The sequence below is a fragment of the Talpa europaea genome (assembly GCF_964194135.1).
Source record: "Talpa europaea genome assembly, chromosome: 16".
NCBI lineage: Eukaryota > Metazoa > Chordata > Mammalia > Eulipotyphla > Talpidae > Talpa > Talpa europaea.
The window spans coordinates 43,369,530-43,390,082 of NC_140084.1; the positions used below are offsets into that span (position 1 = coordinate 43,369,530).

The 20,553-nt window shown below is 53.7% G+C and overlaps 1 protein-coding gene across 2 annotated transcripts in view; it reads right to left on the minus strand.

Annotated features, from left to right (window-relative positions):
- Positions 1-374: 374 nt before the first annotated feature.
- The window catches only part of GRIK5 (glutamate ionotropic receptor kainate type subunit 5), a gene marked incomplete at both ends in the record, with an annotated part of 45,327 nt that continues 25,148 nt past the window's right edge, over positions 375-20,553 (minus strand). Inside the window, 8 exons of one of the 2 annotated variants that reach the window (XM_084257969.1) lie at positions 375-803; positions 4,297-4,418; positions 4,510-4,638; positions 6,424-6,649; positions 7,846-8,011; positions 16,956-17,129; positions 17,207-17,316; positions 17,465-17,578. In XM_084257969.1, coding sequence (XP_084114095.1) covers positions 375-803; positions 4,297-4,418; positions 4,510-4,638; positions 6,424-6,649; positions 7,846-8,011; positions 16,956-17,129; positions 17,207-17,316; positions 17,465-17,578 — 1,470 coding nt within the window. Of the gene's footprint in view, positions 804-4,296; positions 4,419-4,509; positions 4,639-6,423; positions 6,650-7,845; positions 8,012-16,955; positions 17,130-17,206; positions 17,317-17,464; positions 17,582-20,553 lie in introns of both variants that reach the window. The other variant, XM_084257968.1, reaches the window with a different exon arrangement.

The following is a 20,553-nucleotide window of genomic DNA, read 5'->3' on the forward strand; positions in this document are numbered from 1 at the left end:
TCTTCCGGAAGTGGGGAGGGCTGCGTCAAGTCTTGGGGGGCCTGAGCATTCCCAAGATGGGGTTCTCCCCGCGGACTGCTTCCCGCTTCCGGGAGCGGCTTCCGCAGTCCGGGCCCCGGGGTTCTCGGCTCCCGCGCGCCGTTGGTCCGCGGTGGGGGGCGGCGTGCGGGCGTCCGCGGCGCCCACCGGCGAGTCCACGAGGGGGCGCACCAGGCTCCGGAGCCGGGCCTCGGACTTCACCAGAAACCGAAGGCAAAATCGCGGTGTCCGGGCACAAGTCCTGTTCCTCGCCCGCTGGGGGGGCGGTGGCGGCCGGGGCCTGGGGCGGACTCCAGTCCTGCGGTCAGTCCGGGCGCCCGGCCGCCCGCCCGCGGTCACTCGTGCTCGGCCAGCTCGCGGGGACCGGCGGGGCCGGGGCGCGGTCGGGGCGGGCTGGTGGCCTCGGCGGGGGCGCCCAGGACGCGCGGGGGCGCGCCGGCCCCCGAGGCCCGCAGCGCCTGGATGCGCCGGCACTCCTGGCAGACGCGCACGTGGGTGCAGGGGGTGGGGGCGGCGGGCCGGGCCCCCCCGGGCGGCCCCGGGTCGTCCAGGAGGCGCTGGGGGCCCCCGTGCGCGCCGCCCGCGTCCCCGCCCGCGCCGGCCGAGTAGAGCTTGCCGTTGCTCAGGCGCATCTCGCGGACCGCGCGCAGCGACAGCAGGGCCCGGCTCGGGCCGCCCGGGCGCCGGCGCCGGCGGGAACGCGACGTCTTGCGGCAAGACACCGCATGCCGCAGCTCCTGCAGCATCTCCTGGCACACCGACACCTGCGGGCGGGCGGCGGGGGGCGGGGGTCACCCTCCCGGCTCTGCTCGCCGCCCCCCCACCCCAGGCCTCAGCGACCCCTCTTCCTCTTGGCCTCTTCCAGCTCTCCCCAAACTCTCCCCTCCTCCTCCCCCGTCCTCACACCTTCAGAGCTCTCCCCGCCCTCCAACTCCTTCACTTTTCCCGGAGGCCATTTTCACCTCCTCTTCCTCCCACCATCTCACTTCCCACCCACTTCCCTCCCGGTTTCCTGGGCTCCCGTGCTGCTGTCTCCCCTCTTCTGTCTCCTCTCCACTCCCGTCTCATTGGGGCTTGTCCCTGAACCTGCCCTTCACCGTCTCTCCTCTCTTTGCTGGTCTTTTCACTCCAAACTTCCCGATGGCCCCTAGGCCTTCCCCTCGACTTGGTTTCCACCCTCTGCCTCTTACTCAAGCAGCTGTGATTACTAGGCAAATTCAGCCAGGGCCTGCGGTGTGCCAGGCACTGTTCCTGGCACTGTGGATGCAGCAGAGAACAAAGCAGAGAGAAGCTCCCTGCCCTCCTAAAGGTTCCATTCCAGTGGTGATGACATGTAATGTCAGAAGTTCCAGGGTGATGGGTGCTTTGGAGGAAAATTAGCCAGGAGCAAGAAGTGGGGAGTAGTGACATGGGATTTTTAAGACTATGTTAGGGGATAGTCACTGAGAGGGCCTGAAAGGTGGGGGGAGCAGGCAGAAGGCTCAGCAGGACATGCCAGTGTCTCATGGCTGGGAATGGGGTAGTAAGGTGGAGAGAGGGTGACATGGGGCCATTTGTGCAGGCCCAGTGGCCACTGTGAGCACGGGCCATCTTTGAGTCAGATGGGCGCCACCAGAGTCTGAAGTAGGGGACCACTATGCTTTCATGGCATCACTCTGTGCTGTGTTAACAGGCTACAGGGAGGCCAAGGCCAGGAGGAAGAGGCCCACGGGGCAAGCTGCTCCTGACACCCAGGGCGGAGATAACAATGGCTGGACCAAGGGGATGGGGCAATGTTGGCATGTGGGGAAATTCGGATGGTGGCGCCAACAGAATTTGCTGCGGCCAGACAGCAGGGGCAGGCGTGAAGGATACCTCCACATACTCTGGCCTGAGCAACCATAGTGATGATGTGGCGGGTGGATGGGCAGGAACTGGATCGGAGTGAGATGTCTGTATGGAGCTGAAGTGACAGGCCTGGGTTCAAGGTCCCTGTGTGAGGTACACATTTGGGGGTATGGCAGGCATCTCCCCCACACTCCCATGTTCCCAACCTTGTAGAGTCCCCTCTGCCTTTGTATCAAGGTCGCTGTGTGACCAATACAATCAGCCTGGTCAGCTGACATTGTGGTTTCTGCTGGCTCCCTCCTGGACCTCTGGCTCTGGGGAAAGTCAGCTGCCACCCCGTGAGGACACTCGAGCAGCGTTTGGACAATTCGAGGAACTGAGGCCTCCTGCTAAATGCCATGTGAATGGAGTATCGATCGTGTTCTTTGTTTTCTTAAAGCATCTTCGGATGCATTTATGTCTTAAAAACCTTCCTGGCCAGGAAGCGACTGCTCCTTCCAGAGCTAGTGATTCTTAGAGAGCTGACCTTCCTCGTACACAAACTTACCGATCCCAGTGTCTGCTCCCTGTCACCCCTTTTATCTAACTCTTACACTACAAGCCAGTATTTCTCCTGCCCTGAATCAACCCAAGGCTTATAGCAGACAACTCGAGACCACGCCCCTAACCAGAGTCCACTGCTTTTGCCCACGCCAGTCCTAAGCTGCTGCCTCTGCCCACCTGACCTCTCCTGTGGAAACTCCAATGGCAGCTCTGACCTGACCTAGCTTGCTCCTGGCTCCTGCTGCGGCCTCACCAAACCCAGTGCTCCCCCTGTGGTGCTGTGTGGTGCCTTGTGCTCCCTCCCAGGAAATGTAAATAATAAAAATCTTCTTGGCCTCTCTATGTCATTGCTCAGTCACCTCCATACGTTACAACCCCACAGGTACAGTTCGAGGCAGTAAGCCAGCTTGGAAGTGGATCCACATCCTCCAGCCCTGGTCAAGCCTTCAGCCAACATTGTGACCGTGACCTCCGCAGAGACCCACCCAACTAAGCTGTTCCTGGATCCCTAACCACAGAAACTGTGAAGTAATAGAAGTTTGCTGTTTTAAGCTGCTAAATATTGGGTCATTTGTTACGTGGACTAGTAGATCATGAATATAGGAAGGCGAGCATATAACTGGCTACGCTGGATGAGATCACCGGGGGGTGGAGGAAAGCAGAAGAGAAGCAATCCGAGGACCAAGCCCTAGAGCCCCCAACGAAGGAGTGGCTGGAGAGGCAGGAGGAAAATGAGCAGCCAGTAGGGAAGGGGGTGTTAGCGAGTGACTGCGGTGCTGAGGCCTTGTCGCTACCTCTGTCAGCTGAGGCCCGAGACTGGCACTGGGCTTCAGATGTGGAGGTCACTGATGACTAAAAGTGGCTTCAGGGGAGAAGGGGGGACAGAATCTGACTGGACTGTGTCCAAGAGTGAAGGAGAGGAGAGGAACTGGGAACGGCAGGGGTCAACTAGTCTTTCCAGGCTGGAGGGGAAAGGGAGAAAAGGGGTGGTGGCTGGGAAGGGAAGCGAGGCCAGGGTTTCCTTAATGGAGAAACAGCAGCACATTTGTATGCTGATGGGCTTGAATCCAATAGAGGAAACTGATGATGCAGGAGGGAAGGAGAAAACTGCTGAAGGGTGTCCTTGGGAAGGAGAAGGCAGTGGCAGAGATGGGACACGGGTGGAGGGTGCCTCGGCTAGGAGCGAGGTGGATCATGTAGAGTTACTAATAGTGCGAGTTGAGAAAGCAGGCAGTGGGTAGAGGTAGAGGTGGCCCAGGCAGTGGCTGCATGTGGAGGTGGTTCAGGTAGTGGCTACAAGTAGGGATGGCTCTGTGCCTTTTATTCTGACACCTCTGCTTTTTCAGAGGGGTAGAAGCAAGGTCATTAGCTAGAAGTGAGAATGGGGAGAAGAGATTGGGAACTGGTGGAGAGCGGGGAAGGTCAGAACCAGCTAGGAGTGCAAATGGGTCAGGAAAGCTGGAGGGCAGCACATCTGGGCAGGAGTGAGGACCTGCAACCTGGAATAGGGCGGGCAAGCAGCGGGCAAGTCTGTGCTTTCTTGCAGCTGCTGTCAGCTGCCTTTGTCTCCATTTCTCCTCTGATTTCCTCCTGTTTCACTACCTCTGCCGCCCCGCCATGTGCATTTCCTGTGGCCCTTCTCACCTCCTCTCCCCCGTCCTCATCTCTGCCTGTGCAGCTTTTCCTCCTCCGTCCTTGTCCTTCCTCCAGCCCAGGTTCTCTGTCTTACCTCTTCTTCCACTCCCTTCACCCCTGGAGCTCGCAGGGTGCTCTCCTGGCCCCTCCTTGTCCTGTACATTGTTCCAGTAAGGCCCCCCGTGCCACTGCTTCATGCCTGACACGTTGGGGACCCCATCGTTCTCTGCACACACCCCCACACCACCTCACCTCTTCAGATTCTGCCGACCTCCTTGTGGACCATATGAATTCCATGACCGCCACGAAGACAGCAATGATGAGGCCACAGATGAGCACGACAAATATACCACCTATGTTCTCCATGCCCAGGCCTGCGGGCGGAGGGGAGAGCCGCGCAGTCAGGCTGTGGGCAGGGGCTGCATGGGGACTTTCAGGGTGGGCACCGCATGCGGGATGGCTGACCTTTAGCTCGATGGTCCTCCTCCTTGGGGCATCGGCCTCCCTCCCACCACTTGCGCTTCAGGATCTCCAGCCGGTTGTTCTCCTGAAGCTGCAGGATGGCCAGTGTGATCTCATCCCGGAACGGGGAGCCTGCACCGGGTGGATGAGGCGTAGACGGCCGTGAGGGCCCGAGTTCTGCCTACCCACTCTACCTGCTCCCTCGCCGTGGCTTCCCTGCCACCTGAGATGTGCTCCCTGAGTGGGCCAGGCACCACTACACCCCATGTCATGTTTGTCACAGTCTCCGTCCTGCGGCCTCCCCTCACCACCACCCAGTACCCCAGCGGACAATCTCAGAAACACCTTTGGGTCTCCCTTGTGCTGCAGACTCTCCAAGAGCTTCCCCTCTCAGCCAGAACAAAGTCCTCCCCATGCCTATGAGATTCTGCATTCACAGGCCTGGACACCCCATGCCTACAAGGTCCTGCATTCACCAGCCCAGACATCCCGGGGCCCCTGGCACCCCCTGAAGCTCTCTCATCTCCAACCACACTGGCTCTTTGGATTCTCCAGGCACAGTTCCACCTTAGGCCCTTTGCCCAGAATGCTCCCACCCTCACTTCTGGCAGGGATCTCTGTTTCCAAGGTGCCTCCACCGGGGAGGAAATAGGGGGTGTCTTCTCTGACTAACTTTAAAATGGCACCAAACACCTCACTTCCAGTCAGCCTCTTCCCCTTAAACCACTTTGAGCATCTGTCACCCACTGACACCATGACACAGCTACGTGTTTATTGTCTGTCTGTACCCCTGGTAGAAGTTGGGGGGTGCAGCTCCCTGCTGTTGCATGACAGCATCCAGCACAGTGCCTGGTGCAGAGGGGCATCCTCAGGTCTGCCGAACGAGGGAACGGATTCCTGGCACCACCTCGCTCCTGCCACCCTCAGATCCTCCCCAGGATGAGTGGGCCCCCGGGAGCCCATGTTATAGTCTGTGCTCATGTCTTCTGGACCACCTACCACATGTAGGGGCAAGGGCGAGGGGGGAGTTGGGGGTCTATAAGGCACCTTTCGTGTGCCAAATCTTTGATTTACAGAAATTATTTCAATGAGACAGTGAGGCAGGTACGACCCTGACTGTTTTCTCAATGAGACAGGTGATGTTCTTGCCTAAAGTCATGTGCTCAGTCAGGAGGGGGCTGGGATTTGATTTCAGGGCGGTGTGACTCCAGAGCCTGCCCCCCAGAGCACCAGGCTACACGACTCCCTACAAAGCTGCTGAGATTTGGGGTAATTTGTTATGCAGGCGCAGGTAACTAATGCAGCAGACATCGGCATATAGACAGCTTTACAAACGAAAATGACAAAATCGGGTGACAAAATTGGTGGTGAATTTTCAGCACTGAGCCCTGGAAAAGTAGATGTTGAAGTATAAATTGGCACCTCCCTCCAAATCTACCTGAAATATCCATCCATTCCTCCCTCCTTCCTTCCATCTACCTAGCCATTCACCCAACCATCCACTACCCAGCCACCTATCCACCATCCATTCATGCAACAACATCCATCATCCATTGCTGAGAGCCTGCTTTGAGTCAAGCGGTGGGGTCTGGTGCAGAGAATAGGAAGTAAATAAAAATTAGGTCCTCACCCTCGAGGGGCCCGTGGGCAAGTTGGGGAGGCAGCTAGGCGAGCGTCCTGGCCCCATGGGCAAGCTGTGCATGCAGCCTCCCGGGGCTCCCCCACCAGCCCTGTGGGGCTGGAGCCCGCTATACCTAGGCCCAGCTTTGCAGAATGAGGTTGCAGAGACGCAGGACGGTGATGTCACTCACCCAAGGCCACACACAACACACCAGCCTGCCTCAGAGAGGGCCTGGCCCAGTCCTCGGCTGCTCCCGAGGGTCCCCACTGCCTTCCCCAGCCCCACAGCTGCCTTACCCAGCGGCATGCCGATGCCGTAGCCCTTGGTGTCGAGGAGGCCCCCTATCTGGGTGAGGTTGCAGTTGAGGCGCCGGTGGTACTCGTTCATGGTGGACTCGAGCAGGAAGGCATAGCGGGAGTTGAGGACGCGGGCGATGCCCTCTTCTGTGCTCTTGACAAACACGCTGGGCTGCTTCGACTGCATGTAGTTCCACATACGCTGGTACGTTTGGTACCGCGAATTCTGCAGAGGGGGCATAGGGGAAGTGGGGTGAGAGTCTTCCCTCCCCTGCCTTTCCCCTGAGCCCTGTCTCCTCAATTGGCAAGCATGAGGAGATCAGAGGTAGACAGAAAGACACAACAGAGACAGACAGACTGTTCAAGGCCAGTTTCAAGTCAGCCACACGCCTACCAGCCCAGTCAAGACAAGGATCAAAGGTCTCTCTCTTCTATCCCTGGGTCTGGCAACTCACCCAGCCTGCCTTCCTAGCACTCTCTAGCCTTGTTCACTGACGCTGGGAGCAGACACTAGACTCCAAATCAGCGCCTGGGCTGGTTCAAGGAGGGCCACGTCCATGCCAAATGGGACAGCTTACTTGCTGCTATACACCCGAGGGAACCTTCTGCGAAGTACGCCTTTGGCGTACTTGTCATTTTCGTTTGTAAAGCTGTCTATATGCCGATGTCTGCTGCATTAGTTACCTGCGCCTGCATAACAAATTACCCCAAATCTCAGGGGGTGTATGTAGGCCACTACCATTCCCCCCAGGCTCTCTGCCTCTTCCACAGAAGGTCTCGACACTGCCCTTCCTAGATTGTCACAGGCCCCTCCTCTGGCCTCCCACCTTGGAACTGGTCTGAGCACCCACCTTGGGGACTTGTGAGTCCACCCCTCCTTCCTCTCTCCAGACCCATGGTCTACCCCACCGGCCTCAAAGGGAACTTTCAGCTTTAAGAAGGTGACCCCTCTGCTCAGTAACCATTCCCATCTCCCCACTTCCTGGGTCCAATCAGCTATCCTGGCATCGATGCCTCAGCACCCCCTTATCCAAACCCCTTTGCCAGACTTGTTTTCTTTTTGACTCCTTCCCCTCACCCAGAATACATGGGGACAAGTTCCCTTCACCTTGAAGGGAATCAGCATCCTCTCTGCTGGCTTATTTTCCTGACCCTGCTCGCAGCCTCCTTGAACCCTGTTTCTTCTGTCCAGCACTGATTCAATATCATTCTCATATTTGCCTTTTTCCCCTGCTCCCCGGTGAAAGTCCAGCCAGAAAGCAGCAGCCCCAAGAGGGTACAGGCATGTCTTCTGCTCCCCAGCCTCTCCGACTCTCCCAACAGCCAGTCCCTCTGACCCGGGAGGCCCTCCCAGTGCCCCCCTGAGCTGCTGTGCACGGCGGGCATCCTGGCACCCAGCCTGGGTGGCTCCGGTGACCCCACCTGGAAGAAGGTCATGGTGGAGCCAGCGTGGATGGTGCCGTACTCAATGTTGGTCTGGTCTGCCAGGTCGTCGGCTGACTCCACGGGCACCTCCATGCGCTGCACGGTGAGGAAGGCGGCCAGGTTGGCCGTGTAGGAGGAGATGATGATCAAGGTGAAGGCCCACCTGAGGGGTGGGAAGGGTGAGCCACAGGCTGGAGTCAACTCTACTCCCCTACCCCCATGGTTGTGTACTCCGTTGTCAGTGCTGCCCTCAGTGACCCCAACATCTAGAAGGCCCAGTGACTGCCAACTAGTGGAAAGACTGGGAGCACAGATTCTGGGTTTAAATGTTGCTTCCAAAGACTTCCTCTTCCAGATATAAGAAAATAAGGTGGTCTAGAAAGATCCTTCCACTGTGAACATGGACAACTGGACATAACTTAGGAAACTGTTTATAGAGACATAGGACAGGGGGGCCTCCCTAGTGGCGCAGGGGCTAAAGACAGTGCTATCAAGCTACTGCCAGCCACCACAGCACAAGTTCGATCCCCCGTCGGCAAGGAAGGAAGCCACATGGCGCAGCAGACCTCTCCTGTCTTGCCCGCTACTCCCCTCAGCAGTGTATTTCAGCAGATATGCCTGCTCTGTTCCCCACTCTGTCTCTCACCTTCCACACCTCTGGCCTACACCCCAGTTCTTGTATGCATAAATAAATAAATAAATCTTTTTTTTTAAAAGACATAGGACAGCAGGCACAACGGGACCCCAATCCATAAGAGAGAAACAAACGCAGTGAGCCCCATCATGGTCCAGGCTGTCTGACTGGATTTAATGGAGAGAACGCGGAGCCAGGAAAGGAAACCCAAGCAGCACAGCAAACTTGCTGAGTTAGTGAGAGGTCAGGGAGGCCTGATGGCTGGAATATGAGGGACTGCGTACCTGAGAGGAGGGAGCTGCACAGAGAAGGGGTTCCCAGTATCGGCATGAGGTCCCTTTGGGTATTTGGCTGAATATCTGCCAGTATATTGCTTATACAGAATGCAAGAACAACTGTTTAAAGAGAGGTCAACTGTTTAAAGAGAGGCTCCCATACTCAGGGGAATGATGTGTCAAAGAAGAAACAGTTTTTGTGTGAAACAATTTTTTTCATACAAACAGCGCTCACACAGGGCAGGGAATCTTTAAGCTGCTTCCAGTAGAGTAGAGGGAGTTTACTGGATACATGACACATTCCAAACAGGACCACCTAGAGAGTTAAGTTAGCCTGAGAACCAGACTCTGTGACACCTGTCCCAAAAGAGCTTAAAAACAGGCCTGGAAAAGACGGAAACAGTCCACAAGTAACATAACTGCCTGCCAGGAAAAGCCCAAGACTCTTTAAAGGAATATATTCAGCCATGTAAAGAATGTAAAATGCATGATACCAAGAGAAAAATCATCAACTGAAACAGCTGTAGTTTGGCAGAGATGATGGAAGTAGCAGACAAGGGCACTGAACAACTATTACAAATATATTCGCAACACTCAGGGATATAAAGAAAAACATGAATATAAAGCACACAGATGAGATGAGGCAGCAGCGAAGAACGGGGGGGGGGGGCTGGGAGACAGTAATCTGACCTATCTAAAATGAAGCACCAGGAAGAAAGAAATGACTGACAGTGAGCACAGAGGTTGAATGACCTGAGGAATAATACCAAGTGGTTTTGCATATGTAACTGGAATATCAGAAAGAGAGGAGAGAAAGAGGGGTAACAGGAACAAAAGTTAATGAATATTATAAACTTGCAGAGCCAAGACGTCAAGTCATATATGCATACTTGTACATCAAGGGGCATATAATCAATTGCCGAAAACCAGTGATAAAGAGAATGTCTTTAAGGCAACCAGGAGGGGAGAAAATATACCACACAGAGGCTCAAAGGTGAGAGTGACAAGCAACTTCTTGCCAGAAGGTAAGCAAGCTAGAAGACAATGCAACGACCAAAAGAAAGGAGTCAACCTGGGCTCCCATACCCAGTGGAATATGTGTCAAAGAAGAAACAGTTTTTGTGTGAAACAATTTTTTTCATACAAACAAAATTAATTGCCAACAAACCTGCTCTTCAGGAAAGGTTCCAAACTGTTCCTCAGGTAAGAGGAAAAGAGTTCTAGATAGACATTTGGATGTATGTGAAGAAATGAAAAGCATAGAAATGGCAGGTGTGTTAGTAAATATAAAAGACATATTCTTGTTAGGAAAAATTCTTTACAAGACATTTACTGCACACGCACACACACACACACACACACACACACACACACCCCTAATACACCTTGGGGCTCACCAATATGTACAAGTGCTATATATAGCAACAGTAGCATAAATGATGGATGGAGATGGAAGTATCTGTGTTAAGAGTGTTACATCATTTTTTTTTAAAGATTTATTTATTTATTTATACAAGAACCGGGATACAGGCCAGATGCGCGGGAGGGTGAGAGGATTCACCAGAGACAGAGCGGGGTACAGAACAGGCAGACTGACAAAATATACTGCTGAAGGGAGCAGTGGGCGCGACAGGACTCTCGCTAGCCAGCATTGAACAGGTGCTGCAGAGGCTACAGATAGCTTCACAGCGTTGTGCTCAACTGCCTGCGCCACCAGGGGAGGCCCAAGAGTATTACATCTTATGGGAAGTAGTGTAATGTCACTTTGGAGTATTTGTAATAAATCAAAGATGCACTTTATAAACCCTAAGAAGCTACTAGGAAAAATGAAATAGAAGTATAATTAATAACTGAGTAGTGGACTAAAACAGAGTCCTAAAAAATCTTTTTTTAAAGATTTATTTTTACTTATTCATGCATACAAGAACTGGTAACAACTGGTAACTGAGGTGTAGGCCAGAGATATGGCTGGTGAGAGGAATCACCAGAGTCAGAGTGGAGTGCAGAACAGGAACATGTAATGAAACAGACTGCTGAGGGGAGCAGCAGGCAAGTCAGGAGAGGTCAGCTGTACCATGTTGGTCAGCTCCCTGGCCGGGGATCGAATTTGTGCTGCAGTGGCTGGCAATAGATTGACAGTGCTGAGATTCAACTCCTGTACTACCAGGGAGTCCCTGAGTCCTAAAAATCTTGATAAACCCAAAAGAAGGTAGAAAAAAATGGGAAGAGGGAAATGGGACAAATAAATCAAACAGCAAGTTGGTAAATCTAAACCCAACCCAATCAGTCTTTACATTAAAGGAGTACTCTCCTGCAGGGTTCGCAAGCTCTGACCCACAGGCCTGCTCTGACTTGTCTGTTTCTGTACAGTCCACAAAGTAAGAACAATTTTTACATATTTAAATGTTTAAAAAAGAGGGCCTCCCTGGTGACGCATGGGTTAAAGTCAGCACTATCAAGCTATTGGCAGCCACTGCGGCATGAATTTGATTCCCAGCCAGGGAGCTGACCCACATGGCGCAGCAGACCTCTCCCGTCTTGCCCACTGCTCCCCTCAGCAGTGTATTTTATTAGATCCACCTGTTCTGCTCCCCACTCTGTCTCTGGTGAAACCTCTCCCCCTCTGCACCTCTGGCTTACACCCTGGTTCTTGTATGCATAAATAAAAACAAATCTTTAAAAAAAATGTTTAAAAAAGAAATCAAGAGAAGAATATTCCACTACAAATAACATAGACAAGGCAAAGTCCAGTGTCAGTGTCCATGAATAAAGTTTTATTGGGACCCAGCGACAATCATTCATTTCTGTTTGTGCGTGGCTCTTTTAGCACTAGAGCTACATGGCTGGGACAGAGACCTGGGGATCTGCAAAGGCTGAGCTATTTACTATCTGGTCCTAAACAGAAAAGGCTTATCACCCCCTGCTCCAAGGCCTGAGTGCATGCCACCTATAAGAAACCCACTTTACATATAAAGATGCAGGTAGTGTGAAAGTGAAAGGGAGGGGAAAGACATTCAGTTACCCTTGAACAACATGGGTTTGAACTGCATGGATCAACTCATGTCTGGATTTTCTCGGAAACAGACACCACTGACTGACAGGGTCAACAAATACAGTTCAGCACTATAAATGTATTTTCTATTTCTTTTCTTTCTTTCTTTTTTTTTTTTTTTTTTTGTGGGACCCTTGCTGGTGGCCAGGGAACTAACCAGCACTGCAGAGGCTGCAGGCAGCCTCGCAGCCCAGTGCTCAACTGCTGTGCCACCAGGGGAGGCCCTGTATTTTCTATTTCTTATGACTTTCTTAATAGCACCTTCCTGTCTCCAGCTTGCTTTGCTGTAAGAATATATTGTGCATGTAACATGGGACTTATGTGTTCCTCAACTGTTCATGTTATCAGTAATGCTTTCCAGCAAACAGCAGGCCATCAGTAGTGAAGTTTTGGGGGAGTCGGATGTTATATATGGATTTTCAACTGCACAGGGAGTCAGCACCCCTAATCCCTATGTTATCCTGGGTCAACTGTACTACAGAAACACTAAGCACAAGAAAGCCAGGGGCTAGATAAACTGAAAGTAACTTCGGAACAAGGAATGTTACCAGGAATAAAGAGGGACATTATAAATGACAAAGGGTCCCGTTCGTTAAGAGGACATAACAATCCTAAATACTTATGCCCCTAATTATAGAGCTTCAAAATTCACAAAGCAAAAATTGATAGAACTGAAGAGAAACGGATGTAATTTCTCCACAATTACAGGTGGAGATTTCAACACTCTTCTCTCAATAATTGATAGAACAAGTAGACAGAAAATCAGTAAGGACGTAGGAGATTTGAATAACACTATCAACCTACGGGTCCTCACTGCCACTTACAGAACACTGCACCCACCACCAGCAGAATACAGAGGCAGTCACCAGGGTAGACCATATGCTCAGCCACAGAAGTCTCAAGAAATCTGAAAGGATAAAAGTCCTAGAGAGGATGTTCTCTGACCACGATGGAACTGGAAATCAATAATAGAAAGATCTCTGGAAAATCCCCAAATCCCGGCCCCGCCACTGCCTACTTGTGTGACCTTGGACTCACCTGAGAGGTAAGTACCTTGTAGGCTGCTGTAAGAGGGAGTCACATCTGGCCCAGGGCAAATGCCCTGCAAGTGTGCATGCTTGTCCCAGTGGCTGGGGACTGATGGGGAGAAGAGGAACCCCCTGGTCTGGCTGTGGGACCCAAGAGCAGTCGCTTGTCTCACCCTGGCCCTCTCTGTCCTGGCAGGTGAGTGTGGCAGGGCTCCCTGCAGATGGGACACATACATCTGCGGGGCCGGAAGACAGGAAGCTGCTGAGAGGCCTCCCAGTCCACCCCCTCTTCCAGCAGACAAGAATGAAAACAGCAGCTGTGCTCTGCCGGGCACATGTGCACAGAGCTGTGCTAGGCACTGGGTGGGGGTGGAGTGGAGGACAGCGGATGAATAATACTGCCTCCTGCAAAAGAAAACCCGTCCCTGACACCCAAAAAGCCAGGGTCTGACGAACATCCCCGGAAACCAAGCCTCTCTGAACCCTTCTCAGGGATTCACACTGTCATTCACCCAGGACAAAAGCATTCAGTGCCTGGCACGCAGGTGCCGCCTGAGACACCGAGGTGGTGGTGATAATGGGGGAGATGAGGCCATTCATGGACAGAGGGGGTCTTGTTTGGGGGAAAGGATGTGAGTTCCATTTGGGGATGCCTGTTGGACACGCCTGGTGAGGACGGGAGATGAGGAAAAGCTAGGGAACCCCAGGATCTAGCACCCCTCAGGAGGTGTCTGAGGAAGGCGCTGTGTTCGGTGGACCAGAGTGCAGGAGGGGGCACCCTGTCCAGGCAGGGCAGCCCCGTCTGAACAGGGACCCAGCACATGATCACCTGAATTTAACTCCGTGGTACTTCTTCCAGTGTGTTTTTTTGCATGGTTATAAAAGGAATGGAAATTTCTAGAAATACACCTATTGTTTAGATGGAGGAACAACTGTTCTGTTTGAACCACTGCCGAGAGCCACTCGCCATCTGGGGAAAGCACATCTCAGCCAGCAGCTCTGCTCCCCGCATTTTGAGTCACCAAGTTAAGATACTTGGATCAGCTGCATTAGCAAACTCTCACGTCCATGGTGATCTGTATTTGTACAAAATGCTCATTGGCCAGCTAGTCTCAAGTGTCAAGTTGCAGGTGTTGGCACAATGCTATTAAGTGGTCCTACTACTCACAATGCTAAAAGCAGCCATCCTAAGTGGGCTCGGCCACCAGATGTCTACAGTGTCTTCTGCCTTTGTCCTGGCCCAAGCATTTAGGTATTAATTTATCATAAATCACCCCCCTTTCTCTCCTTTGTATTGCAATTAGGGCCTTTTATCAATTTGTTTTAAATTACCTTTAAGTTGCTAGGGAATTTCATCAGGGGAAGAAAAGATTTTACAAAATATTTGTCAGAAGGGCCTCAGTGTCTGCAGCACTGAGAACTTGCTAGTGTGGAGAGGGGAGGATGGTGAGGTCACCAGGGGACAGGAGCTGAGGAGGCAGAGGGAAGCCAGGAGGACATGGCAGTGCAGAAGCAAAGCGCTTCTAAGAAGAGGGTGGCTAAGGAGCACATTGGACCTAACAATGTGTGTGACCCTAGAGTGGGGAGTGTTGGGGGAGAGGCCAAGCTGTGGGCCAGATCTGAAGTTTTGGAGCTTTCTTGCCAGGAAGGTGCGAGGAAAAGCTGGCCAAGGACAGTGGCAAAGAAGAGGCTGAAGAGATGGCCTGGGAACCGGACTGGAAGGGACAGGCTCAGAGAACAGCAGAGAGGGAGGTGGGGGCTACTTCATGGGACTGACAGAGGGAGAGTCTTCCAGACCCATGAGGAGTCCTTCGCCAGGCTGCCGGTGGCTGTGGCCCATGAGGACACGGGAGATGAGAGCCCCAGGAGGCGGGTCCTGGCCAGGTCACAGCACTCAGGGGACAGCCAAGTGCCCAAAGATGGAGGATCCACTATGCCAACCTGGCTCCTCGGCCACCACGTCACATTTGGAGATTAACAGGCTGAACAGTGAATGTGTGGGAGGACTCGGGGTGGAGACCAGAGTGAGCCCAGGGTGAAAAGCTCCAGTGAGGAAGGGCACACAAGGGGGGCCTCCTGGGTGAGTCTCAGGAAGTGGTGGCTGGAGAAGTGGGTCCCTGACCCAGGAGCAAAAGTGGGTGCCTGCAGAGAGGCGGACCCTGCCTGACCTGGGGCCTTGGCCAGGTTTGTCGCATATATAGGTCTCCTTGGCTTTTTCGGCTACCTCCTCACATTGGTGGCCCCCTCCTGGCCTGGAATGCGCCCCTCTCCCCTCGGCATGGAGGGGTCTTTCAGCACTCAGCCTGACGTATCTCAGAAAGTCTTCCCCACTCTCCTGTTCTCTATCGTGGCACCACTGGGTCACCCAGAAGTCCAGACCACATGCACCTGTTAACATGCTCATACCGCAAATGTTGATAAATTTCACTTGGGGTGTGGAATAGGCAGGTAATCGCAGATGTGATTAGGCTAAAGTTCTTGAGGTGGGAGAGTGTCTGGCGGGCCCACAAGGGTCGTTAGGAAGGAGGAGATCAGAGTCAGAGAGCTCATGAGTGAGGGATGCAGGGCCAACGGCATAGAGTCTCCCCCGAAGCCGCAGAAGAACCAGCTCTGACCACGCCTGGGTTGCACCAAAATTCCAGTCAGACTTCTGACCTCCAGAAATACAAGCAACACATTCTGTTGCTCTAAGCCACTGAGTTTGTGCTATTCGATGCAGCGCCCATAGGAAGCTATAGGAACATCTGAAATGATGGCAACCCAAAACGTTAAAAAAAAAAAAAAAATCAAGACCCCCCCCCCACCTTCAAAGCCCGTGGACCAAGCGAATTGCCCCCCCCCCCCACCTTCAAAGCCCGTGGACCAAGCGAATTGCCAGTGAGTGCCTGGGAGTCAGTTCTGCTTCACTGGGAGAAAGAAAAAGCCTGCCCGTTGAGGTTAGTCTCGATGGGAACAAGCTTCGAATCACACATTATCTTTCGGGCATATTCTTGGCATTAAATAGGATGGCCCTGTGCTCATCTGTATTCTCAGCATCTCTGCCTCTGGAGAGCTGAATCTTCACCCAAGTGCCTGGCCCACAGAGGGGCCAGACCAGCATCTGTTGAAGGATCACAGATGTCTGAACTCTGACTGAAGGGTTGGTGGGGAGGGAGACACCCTGAAAGGAGGCCTGATGCCTGGGATGCCCAGGAGGGCTCCCCACGGGCCTGAATGAGGGGCAGGGCTGGGCTCCGGCAGCAGCCAGGGCTGGCTGGGGGTGGGAGGGAGTGACTGGGGGCATTAGCCGAATGCAGGATCGTTAGCAAATCGCTCCTCCCTGGGTCTCATCTTCTAACCTTTGACACAAGGATAACATTGCTGTCCTGAGCACTCTCCTGGGCATTCTGCTGTTCCAAAGAGCTCTCTGAACTGCAGCCAGGCCCAGCTGCCATTTAAGAGATAGGCAGCAAGTGCAATGCTTCTGGAGTCAGGCCAGAGGGACTGAAGGTGGAAGCGGAGGCCGAGGCCAAGGGATCAGACAAGGACGCCGGGTGGAAAGGCCGGCCAAGTATCTCCAGATCGCCTGAATTTTCAAGAAGAGTGAGAAATCTGGACGTGGGATGAATTCACCCAATATTTAAATGTCGCCAGCTAATTCCAAAAAACCTTAAACTGTGGGCCAAGCAGACACCATGAGTTGTCAGTGTCTGCTCTTGGACATGTGGCTTCTTGGAGTTTGTCTCAGGGCAAACTATATCTTGTCCAATTTCTGAGTCCTGGTGCAATTTTGGGGAACAGGTGTCCCCATCTGAGTCTCAGCTCTGGCCTCTGCACAGTGAAGACTGTCCTGGATCGAGGCCTCAGCGGCCGCCAGGCTCATGTCTCTAACAACAAGGCCGGGGTCTGCTCATTGACCTCCTGTCGACGGCATGACCCCACAAAGGCCTCACCGAGTCCTTCCAGGCCGAGACATGGCACGTTTATCCCATTTTCCAGATGGGAAGCCCAAGATATGCAGAGGGGAAGTGGCCGACCCAAGGCCACACAGCTAGTGAGTGCAGAGTTGGGGCTTACCCCCTCCCATCACATAGGTGGTGCCTGGGCCTCCCCAGCCAGCCACACAGAAAGCCTCTCACCAGACTCCACTGACGCAGCGTGTGGACAGCGCCCGGGGCATGATCTCCGAGCCCTGCTGCATGAAGCCGCCCACGGGGAACCAGAGGCTGTTGCCCAGCGTGTACTGGTTCTCCAGGATGTGAGGGCGTGCCCGCAGGCAGGGATGTGGGTTATACCACTCGTAGGGGCTCAGCCTGCAGAGAGACATGGTGGGAGGGTGAGCAGGGCCGAGGGGGGAGCAACAGACGTGCACCCCAGGCAGTGGACTCACCTGGCAGCCAGAAACAGGACGCAGCTGACAGCCAGGTAGGCAAGAAGCATGAAGAGCCACACAGCAGGAGAGAAGGGGTCCAGGAAGGAGAAGTAACCGGGCTTGCGGCCCTGGGGGAACAGGGAGTGAGATGGTCACCCTCACCTGAGCTTCCTCCCAGCCTGGCCCTGCCTTGCCAGGGGTCCAGGAGCCCCGGCCAGCCCCAGCCTCTGCTCCCACCCCCTCCCGCCAGCCACCAGCCCTCCACAGAAACCATACCATGTGCACTCGGTAGAGAATGCTGATCCCCAGGGTCATGAAGGGTTTGGAGAAGTCGATGACCTTCTCCCGCTCAGCTGTGATGGTGAAAGCGGCCACAGCCAGGTCTGCCTTCTGCTGGAGGGGAAGCCGGGCAGGGGTGGGGGGGGAGTGGCCAGGGAGACAGATGGGCAGTTAGAGAGAAGCTCACCGAGAGAGAGCACGGAGGGGTCAGAGGCTGAGTCTCGAGAGGAGGGGGAGGTGACCAGGAGCTGCAATGGTTTCAGGGGTCATCCTGGGCCCGAAACTGGACCCTCGTCAACACATGGCTGCTGAGAGAGGCTCCCATGGCCTCTTCTGCTCGGCTAGCCCACTCTTTCCGACCGCCCCATGGCCCCGCCAAGCTCATCATGGAGGCCCTGCTTTATAAAACCCCCTCCCAGGGCTTCCCCTGGTGGCGCAGCGGTTGAGTGCTGGGTTGTGAAGCTGCCTATAGACTCTGCAGCGCCAGTTTGATTCCCGGCCACCGGCGAGGGTCCCACATGGCGCGCAGACCTCTCCTGCCACGTCCACTGTTCCCCTCAGCAGTATGTTTCGTCAGTCTGGCTGTTCTGTTCCCCACTCTGGCTCTGGTAAATTCTCTCACTATCCCGCGCTTCTGACTGTACCCAGTGCTTGTGTAAATAAATAAAAAAAATCTTTGGAAAAAAAAAAAAACAACCCTCCCAGCCTCCAGGTGTGGAGAGAGCTGACAGCTGAGGTGGGGGTCCAGATGCCTGCTTGCTGACCCACTTAGAACTCTCTTCCCCCCTCAGTTTCCCCTTCTGCCTTCAGTTATCAACAGGGAACAGTTCCTGAGCACTTCCTATGTGCCAGGTTCCATGCTAGACAGCACTTTATACAGACCACCTTATAATTCCTCCCCACTGCTCCCTGAGGGGCACTACTAGTCCCATTTTACAGATGGTGAAACTGAGTCTCAGAGAGACTTGGATTTGATCTTGGACTTCCCAGCCTCCAGAAATGTGAGAAATAGGGGCCCCTTGGTGGCGCAGGGGTTAAAGTCAGCACTATCAACCTATCTGCAGCCACTGCAGGAGGAGTTCAATCCCCAGCCAGGGAGGTGACCCACATGTGCAGCAGACCTCTCCTGTCTCCCTGCTGCTCCTCTCAGCAGTGTATTTCAGTAGACCCGCCTGTTCTGCTCCCCACTCTGTCTCTGGTGAATCCTCTCACCGCCCGCCGCACCTCTGGCCTACACCCCAGTTCTTGTATGCATAAATAAATAAAATAAAATCTTAAAAAAATGTGAGAAATAGATCTGTGGTTTATAGGCCGGTCTATGATATTCTGTATCCCCACCTTGCAGCCATACTGTTCATTCATTCACTGATCCACTCAACAAATATTTTCTGAATCTACTCCTCCAGTCAAATGCAATTCTAACTTTGGGGATATAGCAGTGAATAGAGACATATAATGTCACACAGCCACTAGTGCAAGGGAGAATAAATCAGGGCAGTGCAGTGGAGACAGCCACACACTCTCCACTGTGAGTGTCTTAAGGACAAATGTACAGGGAAGCCAGGACCAGCATGAGAAGACCTGGGGAGAGGGTTCCAGGCTGAGGGGGCAGTGGGGAGACCTAAGATGGGAAGTGATGGTGTCCACGGTGGCTGAAGTGGGAAGGGAGGGGTGGGCAAAGCAGAGTCTGGGGGCCTTGGAGGGGCTGGGTTCTCAATAGGTGGGTGTGAGTGGGTGTGAATAATGGGATGAAGTGACCTGGTCACCATGAACACAGATCACAAGGTCAAGGTAGCTGACAATCCACCGCGAGATGCTGTGGCAATGAGCATGGAGAGAGGTGGTCAGATTTGGGGGGGGGTTCATTCAGAAGGGAGGACAGACAGATCCTTAAATGCCGCAAGTTCTCTCTAGCTCATTCCAGGCCTTCAGAACTACCCCCCATCTCCTCCATCTCACTCTATTTCCCAGCAGATGACTATTTTCTCAGAGACTTCCCTCCCCGAGGGGCCCCTGACAGTTGTTGAATCTATGGAAGGGTATCAGGAAGAATCCAAATGATGAGCCACTTGTAGAGACAATAGGGGGGCTGTCTAAATGCCTGAAATCCAATCAAAGCACTCATGATTGCCCTGAGCTCCAGGGCCACCCTCTGCATCAGCTCCTTGCAAAGAATGTTTCCGTTTGCCATGGGCATCCTGCCAGGCTCTGCCCATAGGGGGCGCTAGAGGAGGCGGCAGGCAGGAGGGAGCTGCAGCTCCTGCTCTATTTTTGGAGCAGATGATTCTCGTTTGCAGCTTTTTCCTGATAACCTGCAGAACCAGCCTCACCCAGCCCCTTGGGGACACCGCTGCCAAACAGTGAGTGTCCGCTCTTCAGGGTCTGAGCCTTTTCTTGAAGTTTCCAGTAGTTTCAACTGTTCTCTCTGATCCTTCATAACTCAGGATGAAGCCACCTGCCTTGCACTTCCCTGATATCTGAGGGCAAACTATGATCCTCAGGTCAGTGCAGCCCATCTGCCTGATTTTGTAATCAGGTTTTACAGGAAGGCTGCCAGGCCCATTTGTCTAGGAGTAGCCTGGGATCAATAAGGTGGCAGATGCCTCAGCCAGGTAGCCCTCACATCCTCTAGGTATCATCTGACCACTTTCCAGACAACAGGACAGTTGAGGAGTCCTGGCTGTACATCCTCAAAGCCAAACATACTATCAGAACATGCTGGCTGATCCCTTCCTTGGGGTTCCACTTTTACCCACTCGGTTACCTAACGAACAACTTAATTCCTAGTAAGTAATTCTCTTCATTCAATTATCTCGGGTGGCTGGTCTCACAGGATGCTGACCAATGCAGAAGTGACAATACGCGGGTTCCAGACACCCTCTGGCCACGTGGTCGCTGTCTCCCACTGGCAGGGGCTCTGCCTTTCGGAGGACTCACGAAGGAGGGTTTCTCAGGAGAACAGTTACTGCTTCGCTCCCGAGTCTTCATGTCTGCTCTGACACACCTCGTGGTGCCTGCCTCCCCAGCGGCTGCCTGCGCAGCCTGACCTGCCGTGTCATTGGGCCGGTGGCCGTGAGATCACCATC